The following is a 24,889-nucleotide window of genomic DNA, read 5'->3' on the forward strand; positions in this document are numbered from 1 at the left end:
TTATCTTCTCAGATATTGCGAGGCGTCGTTTTACTGGCAACGTTCGATCCACCATTTTGAAAATTGTACTTTTACTGTCCTGACAAATAAAAATCTAATTAATAAGTTTTGTTTTTTCCTCGCGGATGTGTTGATAAACGTCGTATGAAACGCGTGTGCATTGGTCATTACCCACATTGTCTTTCTTATTGCACGCTCGCTTACAGCTCGCGCGCACAATATCGCCTCGTGTGTAATGACCAACTTATAGTTAGGGAGGCGAGGTAGCTACATGGCGTAATTCAACGGCGCCGTCGAGACCTATCAAAATCGAAAGATCAAATAATTTCGAAAAGAAAAGCTCGTATGATAAAAACCATTTTAGCGGTGGGTTTGGCGTGTACGGTTTTTCAAAAATGTTAAAAAAAACAGTTACTTGGGCATTCTCGAGCGCGTCAGATATTCATACTACGTATGCCCCAAGTGCCTCTGATAACAACGGTATACTAATCTGCCGGTTTGCGTGGTGGGGGTAGGAATATAAAGTAGTCAAAAATTAAAAAAAAAAATAATTACTCGAGCGCGTCAGATTTTCGGAAGGGGTGTTAAGTAGGCCCCAAGGAAGCTCCCTTTAAAAAAACTGACGATTTCGGCGTGACGATAAGTTACGATGAATTTTTGAAAATGCAAAAAAAAAAAGTTTTCTTGAAATACTCGAGCGCGTCAGATTTTCATAGGGGAGGTTTATCTCGGCATCCTGAAAGCATATTTTCTTAATCTGACAAAAATGTTGGTGGGTTCTCTTAATCTGACCGAAAAAGGTTTTTTGGTTTCTTTTTTTTCCTTTCTTTCTCCTTGATAAAACGGGGATTTTAAGAATGACAATAAAGCGATAGATGCAACCAACGTAAATGTAGAAGAAATGTAGTACGAATTGTATTATTTATTGTATAAAAAAATGAAATGATATAAAAATTGTCTTATAATTGTATTGTTATATATGGCCTTCTCCTCGACACCGGGGGCGGCCCTAGACGCACTGCTGGATATTATACCACTCCACTTGCAGGTGCAAAAGGAGGCTAAGCAGTGCGTCTACAGAATATGCACGCTAAACAGGCCAAAATGGCGCTCTCAAGCTTTAACCAAACTAAAGGCCTGGGTTTTTGCAAATAGAACCCTTAGCATGCCCACCGATGACACGCACACTGAATGTCATTTCACTAAACTGTACACAGTAGAAATACCTCCTAGAGACAAATGGACCAACGACCAAATGTACGTCTAAGAGGGAAGCCATATTTGGTACCCGGATGGTTCCAAGAAAGGCATTGATGTAGGATGTGGGATCTATGGTGAGAGACCTAAGCTCAGAGCCAGCGTCAGCATGGGCACACAGGCCTCAATCTTCCAGGCTGAAGTCTACGCCATCAACAAATGTGCGGAGATTAACCTGGATAAAAACCTACGACACCAACATATCTACATCAACTCAGACAGCCAGGCTGCTCTGCTGGCACTAGAATCCCTTGAGTCAAACTCAAAACTAGTCCAGAACTGTAAAACAAACCTCAATGCACTGACAAACTCCAACAAAGTCACACTTAGATACGTACCAGGGCACTCCGACTCTCCGACATTAACGGAAACGAAGAAGCGGACGAACTTGCTAGAAAGGGCGCAGATACACCCCTGGTCGGCCCAAAACCGATCTGTGGAATCACAAAACGGGATGCATATTCACTGCTCAGCAATTTAGAAAAAATAAGGGCAAACGATTGGTGGAAGTTCGTAAAAGGACAAGAACACTCGAAAGCTCTAATCAAAGGATTCAACAGCAAAACTGCTAGGGAGCTTCTAGGGCTCAAAAGACACAAAGCCTGCGCGGTGACCAGAATTTTGACTGGACACTGTAAATTGAACAAACACATGTTTCAAATTGGAAAGAAACAAGACGCGACATGCAGGTTCTGCCATGAGTCAGAGGAGACTGCAATGCACATTCTCTGCTCCTGTGGACCACTAATGTCAAAAAGAAGTACCCACTTAGGGCGGTACGTATTGCAACCCTATGAGGTACACAACATTACGGCCCAAAGAATCTGGAATTTCCTGGATTCAACGGGCATCAGTAATGAACTTTAAAGGGCTGTCACAATAGACCAATGCCTGGTCGACGTGGCAGTCAAAGGCCCACAAACTACAATAATAATAATAATTAATATATATGACCTTTACATTTTTGCTCAATACAATTCATCTTCTTCTTCTTTCACATAATTTAATCATCGTTATTTCATATCAATTATTTTTAACACCCTCAGTTTTGGAGATATACTAAAAAAAACCGGGAGTTTGAGTTTTTATGATGCTTCAAGTCAAAAAGTTTAAACTTTGGACAAAAATGTAAAGAGACCTTTTTTGTGTATAATAAAATTACCTTTTTTTTTATTTGCAACGCGTTTTTCGGAAGACGAAATGGCTCCTCCACACTTCCGGTCATGCGGAAACCGGCAGATTTTGTATTTTTAGTAAGGTTTACATTATATTCTTCAAAATAAAATTAAAAGAAATCGCGCTCGAGAATGCCGGATTAACGTTTTTTTTTTACAAGTTCGCGACCCTATAACTCGGCGGCGTCAAGGACTTATCGTCAGATTAGTTAAATTTAGTCTTAAAACACTAAAATCAACCCCCAATATCTTAATCTGACGCGCTCGAGTATTTCAGACTATCGATTTTTTTTTACTAATCTGATCGTCTATCCTAGGCGCGCGTCTCTACATATAGAGCTAAATACTTTACTAGGTTGTTCTATTAGGTCTAAGGTATCTCTCATATCTTAAACTGCCACGCTCGAGTATTACCGAAAATTCCCCTATTCGCCTCCCTAACTATTAGCACACTTGTAGCACACGGTATAAAAAAAAACAACTTTCTTATAAGCCATCTAGCACTTAGTAAGTACACTACATTTTTTACTTGGGATCTTTGCTTCATGATGCTTCAACCAGCTACGTAAAAACGGCGTAGCGGAACAATCATAACATACATAAACACACACAAGTTTAACGAAACACTTATTTTAAATTAATGTTGCTCGAAAAAGATCTTATTTCATGCAATTGTACTGAAGGACAAAGGCCTATATTGTTCCCACGGGAGTTATGGATTGTGAATAAATGCAGTAACTCCCTAGGCAGTTATAGTTTTTTATTTTAAATTATGTCACTACTTCATACAAACCAAGTAGCATAAATGAGTTTTACTTTTCAAATACTGAAGTTTATAATTTAATTTATTTTAAACTATTTTAATAACCGTTTTACATGATTTTTAATCGTGGCTGTATGCCGAATAGGTCTGCGCATTCGATAAGTAACCTGTCAAGAAATGACAATATGGCAGACGAATGTTTGATATATCACCGTATTTAAGAATTACCTTCGCAAGTGTTAAGTGTGATGAAAAATATTGTGTGTAACTCCAGGGGTAAGAATATTGCAAACTCGGGTCTTTAATTACCTCCAGCTTGTGGCTGTCGGTAATTATCACCCTCGTTTCCAAAATTTCACTTACCCTCCTTCGTTGCAAAATATACTATTGAATGATAGGGTTCTTACGTTACGGATAATACCCCTTGTTATGCTAATGTGAACGGCGCTTATTTATTATCTGTGAAAAAACCCATAAAGGTAGAATTTCGGAACAGGGAACGCCGAGTATGTCAATCAACATGTGATTTGAAATGTTCTGCCACTTGTCGCGTACGAGCGCGAGCGGTGGGACATGGGTCGAACTGGGTTGTTCCGAGTTGTCAACTCCAATTTCAAGAAGATCGGAATAAGTAGGTATTGGGGAAAGGCTATTTTTAAGTATAGTCATTGACGGGTCAGTATTTTTTTCTAATGCAGTACTCTAAACTCCTTATTTTCACCAAGATCTCCTATCTTGATCCCTCAGGGGATCCTGGTGAACTCTGGAGTTCATTAGAATCTGTCATCTCATCACATGGCCATACCACCGTAGTCGGCTTTCTACGAGTTTTTCTTGGATAGGTTTTATGTTGAAACTGCGTCTTATATATAAATAGTATGTAGTTGTTTCTGACATGATCATAGTAAGTAACAATAACGATACATAGTGATTTGTTTTACAAGTGGGCAAAATTGCTGTTTTGTATTGATACCAGTTTTTGAAGAATAAAGATAATCTTTACGAGCTAGTGTGGTGAACAATATTTTTTTTACGTCAGTGTTCGGAAATGTGGCAATAGATGGTCTAAAACCAAGCTGGAAAGTAGGCAATAGCTGTAGCACCTGAACTGTGACCTGAACCACCACTACTACAATGTTTCATTGTTATCATCATCTGTCATTGGTGATCATTGTTATCATCATCTGTCATTGGTGATGGTAAAAGGTATTTTTGTGGCGAAACTTTTTCTTTAAAAAATAAATTAGGTTATTCTTAGGGCTAATTACTTGTTTTAAAAAAAAAGAAACTTCAAAACCATTCAGTTCACGCTTAAGGCGTTTTTACTTTTGTAGCTGTTTGTGGTTTTTTAGTAAACACGCTTCTGCCACGCTTCGTATGCATAATTAAGATAAAGATAAGTTTAGAGTCGGTTTGAAACGAATAACAGTAAAAACGCCTCTCAAAAGTCATAAAAAACGAAACGAAACGGAAACGCTAAAGATGGACTCGTATTATTTGAGCTAAGATTAAACTTACGCGTCCATCTTTGAGCGGTTTTCCGGCCTCTCCTACAATGTACTATTGTTTTTTTATTAGTAAAGTATACCAATGATATTTTAAAAATTTAATCATCATTTATTCATCAAGGCCACCTATTTGCCCAGATATGCAGTAAATTTGAGCGTATTATCGAGTCCTCTAAGTAGAGACCGCTATCTGGCCGCGCTCGAGTGCTGGATAATGAAGTGGTTCGGTTCCGATGCGGTCGCAATGGGACGTGTCGAGTCAGTCGATATCAGTGCTCTCGGACTGACCAGTTTGATTTGACCTCGTTCTAGCATTAGGTACTACATACAATTGGAGAGTAGAGTTGGTAAAAACTTGAGACAACATATGAGTCTTAACTAGAAGGGCTGATATAAGAATAAAAAAAAAAAACTAGAAGAATTGACCCTGAACTCTGTTTGAAATTCTATGTTGAATTGTAAGTCTAGTTCTTATTCATGATTTTTGGAAGCGGGAGCAATAGGATAACGCTGACGGCGCTGCGCCGACCGCCATACGTTTATTGTTAACAGATGTAACAGAGTAGGTACCCTTGCTTTTGGGGCGTTTCAGAGGGCATTTTAAATTAACTTTGGCTGCCTATTACTTAAAGGATATTAATAAACTGTTTGAGATCCTCGTCTTATTACTTGGACTTAGAGATTCGAGATTGGTATGGATCAATCATACCTACTTTTAAAGAAATACGTCTAAACATGGACCTAGAATACTAAGGACGTAGTTTCGCTAAAACACAAATAGGCAAATAAACATCATCCACCAATCTGCCGTCAGTAGAATTCAGACGTCACGTCAGTGCATTAATGGTTCGAAAAAATAAATTAAATACGCCCGCATGCGTGGTCGAATGTTGCAAAAATTATACTGATCGAAAGAAAAAAAGAGAGGATACATTTTCATACATAATTTAATCAGTTATCACGTTATTTTTCGTAAAATACGATAGTAATCTTGTACCTAAAGCGGAGGGCGCTCTCAATTTTTGCCATACTAAATTGAACCTTATCCCCGAGCTCCAAAGGTGTTCGTACCAAACTAGAGTGTACTCAATCCGCCTAGGTATGCATATGCATTCGTGACACACATACATTGAAATCGTTTGCCATGGCAGTGTCACAGCTGGTCGTCAGTGGCGTGGCCTCTGTCAAATTGTTCATCTATGCGCCTAAATAAAAAGATATTTCCTAAACTGCGTCCTAATTTTGGATATAAATATAGATCCGCGCGTGCTCGGTAAACAATAGGAATGAAACTTCGGTTTTATTGCTGCCCACCACTCGCCAGTCACTTTGTGCGTGCCGATATTCGGCTGATACATAAACATAACTCATATGTGAAAGCCCAAAATCAGAGGCTATTTTCTATTTGTATGTGGTTTTATTGGTATGTTTTTGTACAGCTAGTATTTTATTGTTTCCGTATTTGTGGATGTTATGATACTGGCCGATTGGCAGTATTATTTTTGTGGATATCTTATTGATTACTTAGGTCTATGATTTAGTTAGGAAAAATCTTAAAGCATTATTTGTTTATTTGACATCTGGTTAATATTATCATCATCAACATTATTGATGTGCCTAGTTTGGAAGCGGCGTGTATTGAGTAGTTACGTTAAAATAAAATATCACATGTAAAACCTCGTGTCGAAAATTCAAGGGAACAAAGAAACTTTGCAACTGACACAAAAAAGCGGGCGGGTATTATTCAGAGACGTATAAAAGTAGCCTATTCCTAGCAATCAATCGACGTTCTACTGAATAAATCACTCTGGCATTTTGTTCTTGACATGCAAAGTATTACGAAGTGAAAACCGACCTGAAATTGAAAGACTGGTCCGTTATCCGTAGATTACCTCCACAAGATCGATTCTCGTTGATGCATGTTCACCTCGTCAGGAGACCGATCATTTACCTATAGCATCATCCTACACGATTTTATTAATACGATTAACTATGTGCTTAAACCGGTTCTGTTTGGGGAACTATTTTTGTTTACAAGCGGTGAACCTCGATGTGCCTGAATTGTGTGGTTTGTGGCATTTATGGTACCTATTGACCATTTTTTTTTGCCATGAAACGTCAAAGCTATAATCGGAGGGTACTGCATGTTGTAGATTACGAGTTTTGGAGATTAACGAGCGTAAGGTGTCGTACCCTTCCTTGGCTTGGCTTAATGACGAACTGTAACTTTTCTAAATTCGTAGGATCGTGCAGTTTCTATAGAGAAGCAATCCTTGGTTGATCCGTATTCAAGTTCCCATTCAGCGGTGGCGTGTGCAATGTGTCTACATCAAGTGGCATTTTATGTGGAACTAGATCGCCGTCAAAGGCTTAGCCGGTAAATGTGTAATGTGTCGAGGTTTCGCCCTGTTTCAGTGCTGGATTGTGAGATAGATACAACTTTTTAATGTGTTTAACCCATTTATTTAGCGTTAATGACGACACATTGTCGTTACGCGAGTAGAGTACGATGCGATTGCTACATACCGGTGTGCTATACCTACGTCACGAGCGCAAATTAACAATGAATAAGTTTAAGACCAGGTTCAACACTAGAACTTAACGAAGCTCACCGGCAGAAAAATGTTCAGATTAGAAAGAAAGTTAAGTTTCCTAATACCTATAGTCCTCGGGACATGGTTAGTAAAACGCAAATTAACCATCTGTATCATGTACTCGTGTACTTCGAATATGTGTCTTGTCAGCAAGTAATTTGCTCAAATGGGCCGAATTTTGTTCCAGGTATAGAAGATACATGGGTATCGTATATTTTGCCTTTGTAATACTTCGGATCGTTAGTAGCGTCTCCTCCTTTAAACTGTGTGGTCCACTAAGTACTGTGAGAGAACGCGAGGGTTTGTTGATTCTGGTGGACACCAGATCTGATGGAGGTACCTGTTTATTTTCAGAAGCGGGGTGGCGCGCGGTAGCAGCCGGCACGACGCGATGATCGGCCACATGCGCCGGCCGCGCGCTCACCATGCGACAGCCCTCGACCGAAGTAAGTATAACTAATTATAAGGGAATATACCTATTCGTAACTCTTAGTGTGCAAACTGACCAGCGTGCAAACTAAGTAGATGTTCGAACGGTGGTCCAGCGTCCATTAAACAAATATAAACGAATACCAGCGGTCTCAGTCACTGATCAAATCCCTTGGAAGCTCGATGCTACGCTACACAGTTCCACACTGCATAGATGCGCTGTTGGACGCCACTGAGGCCGTATACCTACTTATGAGAAATGCTAAATGAGATCCAGAAACCTACTACATACTGATCCTCTAACGACCGATGTTTGACAGCGGAAGGTCGCTTACTAATCATAGTCACGTTGATAGATGACACGTTCTGTTTCTCGCTTTCTAAGCTAGTCCGTCTCAATTATAGCGACTGGGTCACCAAAAAGAGCGCACCCGAAAATTTTTGTGATACACTTCTGCCATTACTATGGCTTACCAAATACTCAAAGTTGGTGAGGGTTTCGGGATCTGAACTATGTTTCAGTAATTCTATATACTAAGAAGTTCAACAGACTGTTGTTGTAACCAAGACACCGTGTGGGCGACTTCTAAGATTTCCGCAGTGAGCAAACTTTTAATTGCTCCAAACTAACTTGGTATAGTTAGTAGTTAACGCATCATTAGAGATAAGGAGTTCGAGTTCTGGCTTAGGGGAGTAATCAGAGCGCTAGGCTCCAACTTGGATAATAGTCCGCGTTAATATATGAATATATGTACGTAGATACAAAGTTGGTTTTACTTTTTTACCCGACCGCCGAATATCTGAGCATAAAAACTTCAACTTCAACTTCAATATTTATTCAGCAAATAGGCCACAAGGGCACTTTTACACGTCAACATGGAATTTACATACAAGCAAGAACAAGCACATCAACAATTAACTATAAAATACAATTCATTGAAAATATTAATGCAAACTACTTAAAGTATTATTGTTTAATGAAAAAGTAAGTGAATTATTATTATTACTTAGAGATGTATAAAGTCTCTAAATGTTGAATTACAAAAAATAACTAAAATAATAATAATACTAGGTAATAGACTTGAGAGACTCTCGCTAGGTGGTTGGATCAAGGGTCAGATGCAGAAGGCGGTGATCTTGGACACGGCGCGGATAGTCCGCCGGTTCCTCTCTCTGCGGCCCTAACCACCGGCAGCTTGGGCCCTGCCCCGCTGCTGGCGGCACCCTAGGTTAGGTTTTTTATAATGTGTTTATATCTTTTGTATTGTTTTTTAAGTGTTTTTATATTTTACTTTTATATACATATTGTAAAAATCCTAGCCTAAGAAAGGAGATAAATAAAGGAAATGATAATAGAAACAAACAGAAACAAAATTATTTTAATATAAATAAATAAATATAAATATATATTAAATTATAAATATATATAATTATTATAATTATATTATAATTCTTTATATTTTAAATTATTTTAATTATTTTAATTTTAGAATTTATATTCTAAAATTATTTAGAGGTGTAAATATCTCTAAATGTCAGAGCTAAATGACTTTTATCAAATTATCCTTAGAGATGTATAGAGTCTCTAAGAGTCAAAATTCCGTATAATTAAAACATTCATTAGGATGAAAGAAACATACGAGAACCAAATGAGGTGTCTCACTGTAATTCTACTCAAAAATAAAGTTAGCTTAAATAGACCAGTCTCCACAAACAGCACCCGTTCACGAGTATGACGCGTATCTCAGCCATCGCCTCCCTCAACCTTCATTCGGGAAAGTGGCGACCCGATCAACGACGCCACTGTAAGCAAAGACTTTTAAGCGAGCATTACATGTTCAAGCTAACGGGGTATATTAATTTGAAATTTGAAATTTAGGCCTTGGAGCCTTTTATTTGTCCATTTCTTTTATTTTATAGTTTTACTGGACTACCCCTCTCGGAATATCGTCTACAGTGTAGAAATGTTTGCATAACAGTAACAAAATAATTTAATTCTACTTACCTACACAAAAAAATTTACTTGCGAACGTTAGTAAGATATTGAGCAATAGTACAATTGTGCAACGAGGGGGGGGGGGGGGGTACGTAAATGAAATTTTGCAAACGAGGTCTTTAGATGCACGACAGCCGCCCGGAGTTACAATATTTTAAGCGAAATAATTCTTATATACGGTCATATTTCAAACATTCGTCCGCCATATTGTCATTCTCTGACAGGTTGGGCATCGAAGGCACAGACCTATCTGGCATTCAGCCATGATTGAAAATTCTGTAAAAATATTTTAAATTACTATTACATGAATCAAATTAAATATTTTTAAAGACTACTAGTATCCAAATCCACCCTCGAAGAAATACTGTATGTTGCGCCCTTGACATCTTCATCACCTATATAACCTTATTCGGTAACGTTCCAGACGGTCGACAAAGCAGTATGCACGGAGGAGACAGGCGCGGCGCGGCTCGAGGCAGTGCTGGTAGCGCTGGTGGAGCGCAAGGCGCGCGCGCTGCACGCCGAGCAGGCGCGGCGCCGCCTGCGGCATCCGCTGCTGCTGCTGCTGCGAGACCATGTGGACGGTCAGTACCCTATAGCCTACACAACAGAGAGTCGCCGTAAAGTATATCTGTCTTACTCTAACTATATAGTGGTATGCACGGAAGAGACGGGCACGGCGCGGCTCGAGGCGGTACTGTTGGCGCTGGTGGAGCGCTAAGCGCGGCTCCGCCTGCGGCATCCGCTGCTGCTGCTGTGAGACCATGTGGGCGCTCAGTACCCCGTAGACTACACGACAGAGAGTCGTCGTGTACTATATCTGTCGCACTCTAACTGTATAGCAGTATGCACGGAGCAGACGGGCGCGGCGCGGCTCGAGGCGCTGCTTGTGGAGCGCAAGGCGCGGCGCCGCCTGCGGCATCCGCTGTTGCTACTGCTGGGGAGCCATGTCGCTGGTAAGACACCTCGCAAGAACCAGTGGTGTGTGGCACTGCAGAGCCAGATATTTCATCGATTGCGAGCCAAGATGACAAACTTTGATAGACAACACCAATCAAAATTTAAATACGTAGGTAATGTATGCAAATAGTGACGTGGCTTTTATTTATTATTATTATACATTGTTTCTTTTTGTTTGGCATTTGTCGATGTACGATTGTCATCTTGGCTACGCTCCTGGTCCAGGCTAGGTAAATATTCGCAAGAAGAGCCGTCACGAGCTGAGGGTGTCCCAGCTACGATCTGTAACACGGTCCCTATTCATTGTAACCTGAATATTCATTTCAAATATTTTTTTAAGAATTATTGAGTATCGGTACTAATAAGTAATAATAGTGATGTTTGGTGTTTCAGAAGAGGCGTCCATGGTGGGCAGTCCAGGGGAGGTGCTGCCTTCTCACTGGTGCGAGCACGAGCACCGCAAGCATAAGAACCTCAAGCTGCACATGCACCCCGAGTATGTATCTACATCATCAACTACCTATAGCCCTAATTAATATTCAGGTGGTTGGTGCTAACTTTAGTTTGGCACAAAAAAAAAAATCGTTTATTTACTTATTGTAATAATAAGTACAAACCAATCGTTATCAGCCAAACCTTCTTACCATCCGCCTGAATTAAGGGAATTAGTACCCCTAAAAATCTTGCAGTATGGAAGCAAACCAGAGTCTGTTTTGCGTGACATCAAACCTATATTACAGATTCGGCTTATAACAAATAAATGTATGACACTTTTGACGCTGTATAAATTGAACAATAATTCGCGGTAAACGACTGGCTGACTGAAGTGAAATTGCGCTGTGGCTGCACCCGACGCCAACGACCTCGCGCGTGTCGGCGGAGCTTATACCCCTCACCGAAACACCCGTTGCAAAAAATCGAGCGCGCAGAACTACGCGTTTCGCTTGCTCGCGCGCGCAATGCAATACAAGCCGCGTAGCCAACGTTACAATCGTTAACGCTCCGTAGCGCGTTGTCATCTCTCTCTATCACTCTTCTTTATTAGTGCGACTGTGACAGTTGCGTTTCGTTCGCCACGGAGCGTGAACGATAGGCACGTTGGCTACGCGGGGTCCGTCTAGCAAGACGACTTGCCCCGCACTGACTATACGGTCGAGAGCGGGGGAATGGTAGAAACCTAGGCGGGATTTAGGCTAATTTTTTTTCGGAATTGAGGCATAGTTCTATGTATTTGCAAAAAGCAAGAAAACCAAATCATTTTACAATGTTTTGTGAGAAAGATTGTAAAGTTTCATATATTTTCAATAAAAGTTGCAGTAGTAATAAGGATACAACTAAAAGAAATAGGGGTGACTTCAAGATTTTTTTCTTCACTTATTTAAATGAAAATTGATTTCCAGAAGCAGCATATAGAATAAGCATATCATTGCTCATATCTTGTAGATTGTTATATATTTTTTTCTGCTCAGAAAGTGTCATATTTAATATAAAAAATGGTTCAGAGTAACTCAATTTTACGGTATTTTGCGGGAGGAGAAGCCTTATAAGTTCGTCCCATTCTCTAACTCTAAAGTAATAAAACATATACTGGCCACCAAAGAATAGTTATTTGCTTTACCGGTCACTTATTTGCACTAAACTGAATGATGATGCTTGACAGAATACCTTTGTTATTTAGTTTTTCGCTTACGAGTTTCTGGTGGTTTCATCTATTAGTTCGAAGGCAAAGTTTTAAATTGACGACGACTTTCATAATTTAACCCCTTGATAAATATTTATTCAAAATTGGTCATTAAAATAAAACACAATACAAATACTCTTTATTGCACACCGGGATACAGAAAACAATAAAATGAATACAGCAACTCAAGAAGAGGTAAACAAAGTCTTAGGTATATCGCTAAAAAGCGATCACTTTCAGACAATCTTTACAATCCCCGCCGAGAAAAATTGGTTCTGTGATTTCCGTGATTACCCCGCATGAATTTTCGTTGTAGCTAAGTACCAAAGTAAGATTGATTGTTTAATCCCATTCTAACATGGAACAGTGTAATGTTCGACAGTGAGCTGGACAGCCCGGAGGCGCTCGAGCTAGAGCGGCGACGGCGTCGGCGTAAACGGCGACAGCGCGCCGCCGCCGCCGCCGCGCAGCCGAGAAAACACCGCACGCTACTTGTCTCCGCCATCGACGAACAGGCTAAAGTTATACACGTAAGAGATAGCTCTATATATTTCAGTCCTGCGGTAGCTGCATGGTTGCATTTTCATTCACCATGCCAGTCACACATACTTGTTAGAACGTGAAAGGCGATAAAAATGCGACTGTCCCTCCCGCTGGACAGTCCAAAGACATTCGAATTGGAATGGCGGGTTACCTATAGCCACTTCGATCATTATTGGTCCGATGTTTCATTTACCAAATTTTCATTTGACCAAAGGAATTTCTTTCTAAAACCGTCCAATTTTAAAAAGAGCTACCAATCTAACTTAACCTAACATGTAAAAAAAAAAAATTTCAGTCATCGCCTCCCGATTGATATTGTGTCAGGTGATAGTTTAGATGCTATTAAAAAACTGTCAGCCGGTTGTATCGCGGTCGAAAGACTGTCAGCTGATCACATTGAACATGTAAAAAATACGCGCCATCTAAACTATCATCTGACAAAGTATCAAACGGGAGGCGATGACAATTTTTTTACGTATTTGTGTGGCTACCATTCCTCAACCAACCAACAGAGCGGTAGCTGACGTCCACGAGGATTCATCATACATAGCCGTTAATCACTACACGAGTTATCGCCCGGGAGGCGATTGGTCATGGAAATCTGTCCCTGGCTCGCGGTCTAATACTAGTAATACACAAATACTTATTAGTAAGCTGGCAAAATGGAGGCGCTCTTCGCGAACTTCGGTCTCTAAAACTTATTGACATACTTGGACATGTAATCAGTGTTACAAAAATTTTAATACGCCTGTTAATCTCCTTTTAAAATTTTGTTGTTCATGTAATCATCGCACAATTTTTTTAAATAGTACAATGAATGATATGTGCTCTTATTATTCACAATATTAATTACAGGCGCTTCACTCGTTGACCTACATTATTTTTCCGGGGCAACATTGATAACAAAAACTTCACGCTTCGAAAAATTCAAAGAACTTGTTGATTATCTTATATATAAAACTTATACATATGAGTTTTTCGACCTAGTGGCGACCTCTGTTGTAAATTAGTGGCAATTTTACAAGTTCTGTACATGTAACTTGCATACAACAGTAACAGCAAATTTTTAAAGTCGCCATCTCACGGACTATGCATAACTGCGGTATACATTTTGTGAACTGTGAGAGACTTTAGTTCTAAACGTTATTAACCAGATGGCATTGTGAGCGATTACATACCTTACTAGTCTTTCTACCCTCTACTCAGTTTGCATGAATATACACTAGATGTCATTACTTATTTGATGTGCTTATAATTATGTTTTGAAAATATTTGAATATACTAACGTCAAAGAGAATTTAAAATTAGAGGTGGATTTTCAAAGTAAATTTTGTAGCCATCGCTCGAAAAAATGCCGCCATACCTTTGGCCTATGCTCTAAGAAGGCGCCACTTTTTGATATTTAACAGATATCAATGAAAGAATAAGGATCCAAGTCAAATGGTGTTCTAAAATAATTTAATCATGTGTCGAAAGATGGCAGTAAATTTACTGTGGCTACAAAATTAACTTTATAGACTTTATAAAGAATCTACCTCTGTTTCAAATGTAGTCTTTGCTAGCAACAATGAATTGTATCTCGTTTAGTAACACAATGATAAATAGAATTTGATGTTCTGATATAAAGTTTTTTTTTGAATAAGTTTAGTTTTCCCACGTTTCCGGAATAATGCTATACGTATACTACGGTAATTGAATATAAATTAAACACCTTACTTGTCGTGTCAAAGTGCTCTTGTGGCCTATTTACGAAATAAATGCTTGAGTTGTTTTTTTTAAGGAAGAAATTATAAGTAAGGTACCGTAAACAATGATATAAGTTGTCTTTTCTTCCCGATTATTTGTTATAATTACTCCTAATAGTATAATAAATTATTTGTTATAATAGCTCCTAACTGTTGGAGATTTATAAAATTGCATGGAATTGGTTTTTTGCTCCTACTTTTTAATTAAAATGTAAAATCTAAAAAAGTCAATCGAAGCAACATATGTGGGGTTGATGTACAATAAATGTTGTTAACGTTATGGAACCGCAGCAGCTGGTAAAGGCCCTCTTGATTGTTCCAAAACTGTGGGTAAGTTGCATTTTTTTAGGATTAGTACCAATACCTATTCCCGCCTTTTCCTTATTACCAGACATAGAAGTTTTTATGGCAAAAACGAGTGCTTGTGAAAATGAAACATCGACGAATAATAATATCGATAAGTCAGTCATAGATTAATAATTAAAAGATGTAAATTCTAGTTGCTGTAATTTACCGGGAAATTTCAAGAATGCAAATCAATTACAAATCCGACCATAATTTCTTTATTAAATATATTAAGTATTTAAAAATAAAAACGTAAACAGTTTCAGAATATAAGAAAACTACCAATGGGTGTATCAAAGAAGATATCGAACGTGTTGTGTATTTCGCGGTAACATCGATAATAGACATGACGATATTTGATTTTGTCAATCACCACAAAAACTTCTATGTCTGCTTATACCTATTGATTTTTTTATTTTTTTTGTCATAAAATAAAAATGTAGCAACTGCTAAAATGTTTATTATTGTGTATTAAAATTATACCTACTAATTGTATCAAATTTGCTTTATTTAATGTTTAAATGTTTGAAATGAATATAAATATTGTTAATAACTCAATAGGTATAAATGACGATTAATGTTTAAAATATTATCATTACATTATATTAATCCATTCAGTTTCACTTTTTTAAGACGCGTATACATTAAGGCCATTTCAGATACATCCGACTTAAAAATTGGATTGTCTATGATTTTAGATTTTTTTCCGATCAAAATGTCAAATGGCGCCAATTCCAGTCCCTAATTCTCTTAACCGTCAATTTTTTTTTTAAATAATGCAATGCAATACGGAATATTACGCGAAACTCTGCGTAGAGGGCGCTACTACCACAATCCATCACAATCTGAGGGTCTATCGCGAAACAAGAAAATCGAAATTTCTTTATCTAACCTCTCTATCACTCTTGCATATTCGAACGATGAAGAGGCAGATAACTAAATTTCGATTTTCGAGTTTCCCGGTAGGCTCTTTGTAAACAAACCGCCTTGATACATCAATGTCATATTTTATTATCGTGAAAATTTTGTCATAAAACAGTTTAAGGCACAGTATGTATAAGTTACTCTATGGTTTATGAAAGGTGTTAGTGCTGCACTCTGGACGCAGAACATTGCAGTAATACTCCCTATTGAAATTTAATTCGATAATACTTGGACTGATATATGGCATATATGGCCGTTAGCCGTTGCTCGAAGTACAAATAAAAAAATACTTACCAAGCTAGGGTGGGAAATGCAATTTTCCACCCGGCTATCAGTCTATGAAAGGTGAACTTGCGGAATAGGAGAGATGAAATAAATTTTTCTATAATGTCAATATCCAGATAGAAAATAGGGACTACGTTTGTATGGAGATGCGATCGTACTTACACCATCTTCTCTCATTCTCATTGAGCGTTTGAGTGAGTGAGACGGTTTTTGAATTTTTATTTTACGTAAGATTAAAAAAACGAGCAGTTCGATATTTTTTTTTTGTTTATACTACGTCGGTGTCAAACAAGCATACGGCCCGCCTGATGGTCTCTCCTGCTGTCTCCAATTGCATTGCAATTACGCATTTTAGAAGCAAAAAGCGGCCAAGTGCGAGTCGGACTCGCCCATGAAGGGTTCCGTACCATTTATGACGTATTAAAATAGTACATTACGATACAAGTGCGAAAAATAGGAAATTGGAAACGAGTGGCGATAAATTAAAACACGACCGAAGGGAGTGTTTTAAATCGACACGAGTTGCGAATTACCTATTCGTGCATGTATCGTACAACGTTTTACAGTACATATGGTACCCTTTAAATGTTCGACACAGTAACGTAATATGCTACTTCTCGCACTAGTGCTATAAAGTAGCCCCATATGTACTGTAAAAAATTTTTTTGAGTTTCAATTCTAAGTATGGGGAACCCCCAAAATTTATTGTTTTTTTTTTTTAAACTACTTACTAGATCTCGTTCAAACCAATTTTCGGTGGAAGTTTGCATGGTAATTTACATTATATATATTTGTTACATGGGTGGGGGGGGGGGGGGGGGGGTCACATATTACCACTTTGGAAGTGTCTCTCGCGCAAACTATTCAGTTTAGAAAAAAATGATATTCGAAACCTCAATATGATTTTTGGAGACCTATCCATAGATACCCCATACGTATGGGTTTGATGAAGAAAAAAAAATTCGAGTTTCAGTCCTAAGTATGGGGAACCCCCGAAATGTATTGTTTTTTTATTTATTTTTCTGTGAAAATCTTAATGCGGTTCACAGAATACATCTACTTACCAAGTTTCAACAGTATAGTTCTTATAGTTTCGGAAGAAAGTGGTTGTGACATACGGACGGACAGACAAACAGACATGACGAATCCATAAGGGTTCCGTTTTTTGCCATTTGGCTACGGAACCCTAAAAACCGCTACAATTTTTCAAAAACTCTGCTGGCTGAACCTACTGCACCTTAAGAGGGTTTCCTATTCTTGCTTTAGTCTGTAAGAAGACTAGGGAGACTTGATACTTGGTCCCCTAAATTATACATATAGTTAAGTTAAAAATTAAAAAATAAATAATTCTTCTACCTATATGTTGTCAAAATCAGAACATTATAGCGATTGGTTTCTTTTAGGACGGTTATTTTTCATTTATTGGCAATTAATTATGGTTTTATAATTTAAGTGACCAAGTCTTCCCTAGGATCAAGTCTCCCTAGTCTCCCCTAATTATTTCTGAGCATGTGTAAAATGCCCGTTGAATTGTACCAGTTCCGAGTTTGAAATTTAGTTAGATTTCAATAAGATCGGTATTCAGTTTTTCGTATTGTGAAATTTAAATAAAACCGGTACCTATTGAATTTTTCGCTCGGGTTGAGTATTTTAATATAAACAGATCCATCCAGAGAGATTCTCTTTTTGTATCCATATACGAACACGTAGTATACTTCCCACTTAAGAGTCTTAAGACGACTGTGGATGACTGCTTCTTCAATAGTCTTCAACTTTATATTTACTTAGAAGAAGGCGACTACTTTTGCATAATAAAAGTGAGTACTACTACTAGAACTACTACTACTACTACTACTAGTACTACTACTACTAGTAGTACTAGTGACTTGTAGTGCAAATCTAAAGAGATGCATTCAAAACACTATTCTTTACTTACTCATAAAACACTTAAAAATTTATCAAACAATATAACCCTGACAGTTAAACTTGCAATGTAACCTGAACCACTAAGTAAACAATTAAGTTCATTATTGTAAACGCTGTTTATTAAACACACTGATGGAAAGACAAAGTTTAAACGCAATCTGCTTTGAAGTGCAAAGTTCACGCAAACTTTTGAGGGGTTAATTTTGAACTCCAGCACACGAGGGCGTGTCAGTATTATTTTAGAAAAGTTAGTAGGACGAGGGTTAATGCTGGAAACTTGATATTGTTTTAGAGATAACCTCGATTTAACATTTAGGATTCAAATTTCGATATGACTTGGATATAAGACCTGTACCGAAAAAAAAAACAGTAAATTTCAAATGGCTGTAGTTTTTCTTTCTAAGTAAGATGACCACGACTTTTACCGTGATAATACGTCTTATTATTATATTATATATTTCAATATAAATAATTCTGGTTTTACGTTATGCGACGTTACACCGGTAATTAGAAGAGATCACTGAAAATTGATATTTTCCAAATAGCAAGAACGTTTCGAAACACTTAAAATTACCTCGAAGTTTCATACTTTTGATAATAAATAACAAATTTAGTATGTTGTCTCTTGAATAAAGGCCTTGAAGCGGCAGACCTCTAGGAACAAGTGACCCTTGGCCCTTCAGAAAGATTGCTAATAGAATTTGCGAAAACGAAGTATGCCTGTGTATATTTATCGTTAAAACTCGGGTACATATGCGGCTTAAGTGGAACGAACTACGAAAGTCAGTTCAGTTCTTCGTACGAAGGTTAGGATAGCTAAAGACCGTTGACCGTTTTGTTTTTGCATTAAGAAAGTTAAGGCAGGGTGTATCCGTTGAAGCAGCACTCACGGCCTACCATGGCTATGTTTCATCCGTCCTCAATTATGGCCTTATTCTATGGGGCAACTCTGTGGACGTTGAAAGAGTTTTCAAAATACAAAAACAATGTATACGCGCAATTGTAAATAAACACAAATATTATATTGTAAATGCCTGGATAAGTTGTAGCTGTAAGCCTATCTTTAATGAGCTTAACATTCTTCCATTAGCCTGTATGTATATTTTCAAAATATGTTTATTTATTAAGAAATTTCTAAATTATTTTAAGAGAAGGTCTGATGTTTTTGCAGTTAACATGAGGGCACCTTATAGAGATCTTTTAGACCAGCCACGCTGTAGGACTGAGATTTACAAACGGAATGCGTATTACATGTGTATTCTCGTTTACAACAATCTACCAACAGAAATCAGGAATCTTGAAGGCAAAGAATTCAATAGTACCCTTAGAATTTGGCTCCAAGATCATTGTTTCTACAGCATAAAAGAATTTTTGTATTATAAAAACATGATGACATTGGCTTGAAAAATGTAATGATGATTAATTCTTTGTTTTCTTATTATTTGGCATAATTTTCACTAGGAGGGCTCACAAATAGCAATAAATTGTGTATAAATGTATATAATTAATGTGTTGTGTAAATAGATGAATGTTGTATTATTTTAAGAATCATTTTAAAATTTGCATGCTGTCTTGATATAGCGGATAAAGGTGGAACAATTATTAAACGTATTTTAGACCTGTAACTAACCCTTTTTCTGCAAATAAAAATCTGAAATCTGAAGTAACCGAAAATTTACGTTATTTATTTCTAAGCCAAGTCGAAAATCACACAATTTCCTTCGTACAAAAATCGCATTTGGTAATTGACGAACAGCAGAATAAGAACACCAAACGTGCCGTCCTCTCAAATATTATTGGGCTCAAATCTAGAGTTTATTAAAAGGGAAGAATGAAACAGACAAAAACCATTAACAATTCCTGCAGGTGATGGAATGATGTAAGCAAAGATGAAAAACGGGTCCGTAAAAAGCTGCCACTGATTGTGCTAGGAAGAAGCTGCCTATCAATCCTACAGATAAAAATATGATTAAAAAGACTGTCAATTATGTAAATTAAATGTCGCTTTTTATCGTAGTTATCCTAAACCTTAGTTTGTTCTCAATCTCATCAGATATTTTCATTTGAAGTTTACATTTTTTTTCGGTACACCCCACTGCAATATCTGTGATTGATATTTTTTAGAGAAACTTCGTGATCTAAACTAACAACCCGAACTTTAGAAGTTCGGACTCTAAGATACGTCAAATATTAAGACACTGAAATATCCGATCCATATCGTATTTAGCAACATCTGCGCCTGATGTCAGCAGTTGACCAGGACGCTCTGCAAAGAGTACAACGACAAAGAAGAATCGTATCTAGACCTAATATTTGACGTATATTAAAGTTTGAATCGGGAATAGTAAATAAAAAACTAAATTACCAATTATGTAAATTGGGCTTCATATAGAGTCTGGCTAGCCAAATATTGTTGACAGATATTTCCATGTGGTATCACTAATTGTCTATGATTTAAAAAAAGCTTAAAGCCTGTTGTCAATTTATGTCATTCATTCAAATTGTTTTCGGTTTATAAGGAGTTTATTTTAAATAATATTAATAATTACTATACCGAGTGAGCTCCGGAAACTATTATTTAAGCTCATAAATAATTACGATAATGTGCGAAGTCGACGTGAAGCGTTCTATAACCAAAAACTGCTATGATAAGTCGTAAACAATTTAGTAGGTTGGTGCTCTATTAATATTTTGATACTTTAAGTACTAGTTCTAACATGTACCTATAACTTTTGATTAAGTACGTGAATTTATTAATACCTGAATCTCATGAACAGGGCAAGTGTGTAAAGAAACGGATAAACTGGAAGTTCAGGAAAATATCAATAAAATCAAAACATTGGAACGTAACGAGTTACTGAAAACATATTTAGAAGAAATCTGTGGAATCACTGGTCAGTAATAAGTTGATAAGTATAAAAATATAAAATATATAAAAATATCTTCGCGAAACATGTCTATATATGTCTTTGTACTTTACATAGATGTAGAAATTACGTGAGCTGACTTTGAGTGCACGTCAACGTATATTAACTTATTTCATTAGGTAACTTACGTGTGCACAGAAAATAAAAAATATTTTCTAGTATCAAAACTATAATTCCTACTACACAAAGTGTGACCAGCCCTAGATTTTTTGAATTTCCCGCCAAAATATTGTGTAATATTTCAGTAGCCAGACTCTACCTACTTACTTGTACTCGTACTTACTCATTTAACATCACATCATTTAATAGCTTGTCAGTTTCGTCATCATCATGTGTGTAGCAATGTTTACCACAAACTAGTCTTCAAAGTAGGTATATTACTTATTAGTATGAAGATCTATCTTGCAGTAAGTCAAATACTATGAGCCTACGTACTTATATAAAATATTAAGGAATTATGCCTGAAAGCAATTAAGGCACCGTGGAAACGAATAGAAGTATATTATAAGTTATATACTTTTTTTTATTAATTAATTATTATTACAAGCTTTTATATAATTTACATATTCGACACATTTATTTCGATGTAAACCATGGAACTTGGTATGTTTGCCAAATTTCGAACCTACAAGTAACGGGGCGACTGTAAAACTCGAATACGTACCAGGTACCAGTACCAGCATGCCTAATTTTCGGACATTTGAACCATTTTCCTAGAATCCATAAGGAAAAAAAAAACAAACAGGTTCTGGTTTGCCTACAAATAGGCCTAACTATAATATTTATAATGATATACTCTTATTTATTATATAGGTAGCTCCTCTACGCAAACGTCCTTCTCGCATTTACTCAAAGGCTAACTGGAAGAGATCCCTAGAAGAGATAAGTTCGACTTAGCTTTTCCTAACTGTCTGTTACTTGTATTATTTGTTTTTGTAAAGTTTTTACTATTACTACTGATCCTACTATTAGTACTTACTATACGTGTACTATTAGGAGTGGTTAATATTTCGACACAGTTTCTAAGTGTGAGGGCCCACGGGTTAATTGAGCTGAAATTTTGCGAGGGACCCTACTTATGAGTAGTGACAATGTATTATTATGTTACTGTGTTTATTTGATAGGTAAATTAGTTAAGTTGAAAGACTGGGAGTAGTTAAATTTACGCTGTACATTCTAATAGTACGTTACGATACAAGTGCGAAAAATAGGAAATTCGAAACGAGTGGTGATAAATTAAAACACGACCGAAGGGAGTGTTTTAAACCGACACGAGTTGCGAATTACCTATTCGCACATGTATCGTACAACGTTTTACAGTATATATGGCCCTTTAAGTGTTCGGCACACTAACGTAATATGCTAATTTTCGCACTAGTGCGATAAAGTAGCACCATATGTACTGTAAAACATAGTAACTAAAGTGGAGTTCAATAGAAATGGCAAATAATGATCATTCATTTCTTAGTACCTTCGCACTTTTTGTAGACATATTAACTTACTTAAATCTGTTATTTATATCAGTTAGGAACTAGTTTAAATATTTGTTGATATTTCAATGAAAACAACCATCGTAAAACTTTTGGGTCTACCAAAAAATATGTCATATTTGTTTACATTATTTGCCTTATCTATTGAACTCCAATTTACCAATATGTTTAAATGTTTGAGTGTGACCTCGTTAGAAGTGACGTTATCAGGTAATTGATGCATGTACAAAAAAATGAATAGCGTACCAAAAACCTTACATCAAGAACGTTTTAGCTTAACAAAAACTTTTACATCATAATTTATAAAACTGCTTGTAAAATCGAAACTCACGTGAGCGCGACGGCCAAGTTCGCAATAAATGTTACCCTTAAAAGGGACCTATAAATTGATTCCTCTCGAGAGGGGGTGTGGGCGCGCTGTAATAGCTTAATGCAATTCTGAGGTTCACTTATGATGTTGAGCGTCAGAATCTATTTATTGGTCGTATGTACGTCCGTTCCGTAGGTAATAATACCTGAATACATTGAAGTTGTGTCGTAGAATTGCGTATTATTTATAGATGTTATAATGTTAATATATAATTGTTACAGGTTGTTTTTTTTTATTACCAGCAATATTTTGCAACGTGAACATATAAATCATACTGAGCAACTGACTATGGGAACAATACCGAAATTGCGAAAAAAATTGTCTCTCATAGAAAACATCAAAATCTGACCAGCCAAAGTGTATGAAACACCCAATTCTTTTTTCTTAATTTCGGTATTTGGTCCCACAGTAGAAGTTGATCAGTATGACTTATACATTCATCTCGTTATATAGTGTATAGGTTACTTTAATAGATTCCAGTTTTAACAGGAGGAGTGCTTCTTTATAAAAAATAAAAAAATTAAAGGGAAGTAATCAAATGATGGTCTACATTTTTTTTTCAAAAATCAGCTGGTAAGTAAAGGGGTTGGGTTCGTTTGGTTAGACATTTGCTGATCAAAAGATTTTCCAGGTAAACAATTTTTCAGGTAAATCCAAATGAAATAATCCGCTTTTATTAATACCACGACGCTGGCAAACAAGCATACGGCCCGCCTGATGGCAAGCAGTCACCGTAGCCTATGGACGCCTGCAACTCCAGAGATGTTACATGCGCGTTGCCGACCCTTAAAAAATCCGTACACTCCCTTTTTTCCACTCACCCACTGATTGCTTATAAAAATTTGATGAATGGTTGATCGCTTACTGCCGATCAAATAATTAATTTGCCAACCAAATCAATTTAGAGCAGCTCAGTATGACATTCATTGTGAACTGGTTTAGAAATAATATATATTTTGGCTGACCAAATATCTATTTTTGTTAATCAAAATAGGAATATTTAGCAGATCCCTTAAATGACACCCTTTATAAAGTAAGAGTTTACTTGAATTTCTCTGACACGCATTTTCGGAGCCCAACTTATTTCATACTGAAGACTTTCTAATGATTGTTATATACCTAAACAATGAACCGGAGTTAAATTTTGTCGGAACCCTGACGCGATGTAAGTCCCCTCAACGCTTCTAACTTTCTATAACTGATTTTGTAGTTTAATTTACGGGTCTGTAGCATCGATATGGGAACATTTGATGGGTTATTCATTACACACTGTAATATACAGACAGTTAATAAAATTGGTAAGTAAATGAGTAAACACTTATGTGTGATAAATCTTGTGTTGCTACGCGTAAACGATTTTAATAGAGCTGTCTTAAGTCATAAATTATGATAATCGTCAATTTAAAAAAAATTACAGGTGTTTTATCTTATTTTCGGTCGAGAATAAAAATCCTTTTGACACAAACTAAGGACAGAGAGGGTTATGAAGTACTAAAAAGCCACGTGTCGAAATAATACTTCCATAAAATGAGTAACTATGGAAAAAGTAAAATTAGTCCTATCTTTAAAATATTTTACAAAATTAGTTTAGATGACCAAAAATTTTATTGGCTTGGCTGAAAATAATAAATCCTTCACCAAATAATGTTGTCAGAGCATTTCACCTGAAATGTCACCCCACTTACCGCTTCACGAATAAAATGTTCCACTTTAAATCATCGTCGAATATCGTGCCTGGTGTGAAAAGTGTTAAAACTGTCCGTGTCCTAGCGGAAGTATTACGAATTATGACATCGCATTAACCGTGTCTGATTGTGGAGGGTAGAAATTTTATGTCTGTTAAAAAAAAAAGAGTTAGCTGGCAAGGGTTTCAGGCGTGACTAGGTATGAGTATTTAAGAAGTGGTTATTAGTAATCCATGTCAATATTTTCCAGTGAATTCATTTTAGGAAAGATGCTCGTCTCGAAAGC

General features: G+C 37.0%; 1 protein-coding gene across 4 annotated transcripts in view; it reads left to right on the forward strand.

Annotated features, from left to right (window-relative positions):
• Positions 1–24,889, forward strand: part of LOC133520638 (atherin) — a 229,496-nt gene that overhangs the window by 85,092 nt on the left and 119,515 nt on the right. For 2 of the 4 annotated variants that reach the window (XM_061855180.1, XM_061855179.1), the window contains exons 2-5: positions 7,652–7,743; positions 10,147–10,306; positions 11,076–11,178; positions 12,731–12,893. In XM_061855180.1, coding sequence (XP_061711164.1) covers positions 7,723–7,743; positions 10,147–10,306; positions 11,076–11,178; positions 12,731–12,893 — 447 coding nt within the window. In that variant the 5' untranslated portion in view covers positions 7,652–7,722. Of the gene's footprint in view, positions 1–5,815; positions 7,744–10,146; positions 10,307–11,075; positions 11,179–12,730; positions 12,894–24,889 lie in introns of those variants that run through there. The other 2 variants (XM_061855183.1, XM_061855181.1) reach the window with 2 other exon arrangements.

Source organism: Cydia pomonella, chromosome 8 (genome assembly GCF_033807575.1).
Source record: "Cydia pomonella isolate Wapato2018A chromosome 8, ilCydPomo1, whole genome shotgun sequence".
Taxonomy (NCBI): domain Eukaryota; kingdom Metazoa; phylum Arthropoda; class Insecta; order Lepidoptera; family Tortricidae; genus Cydia; species Cydia pomonella.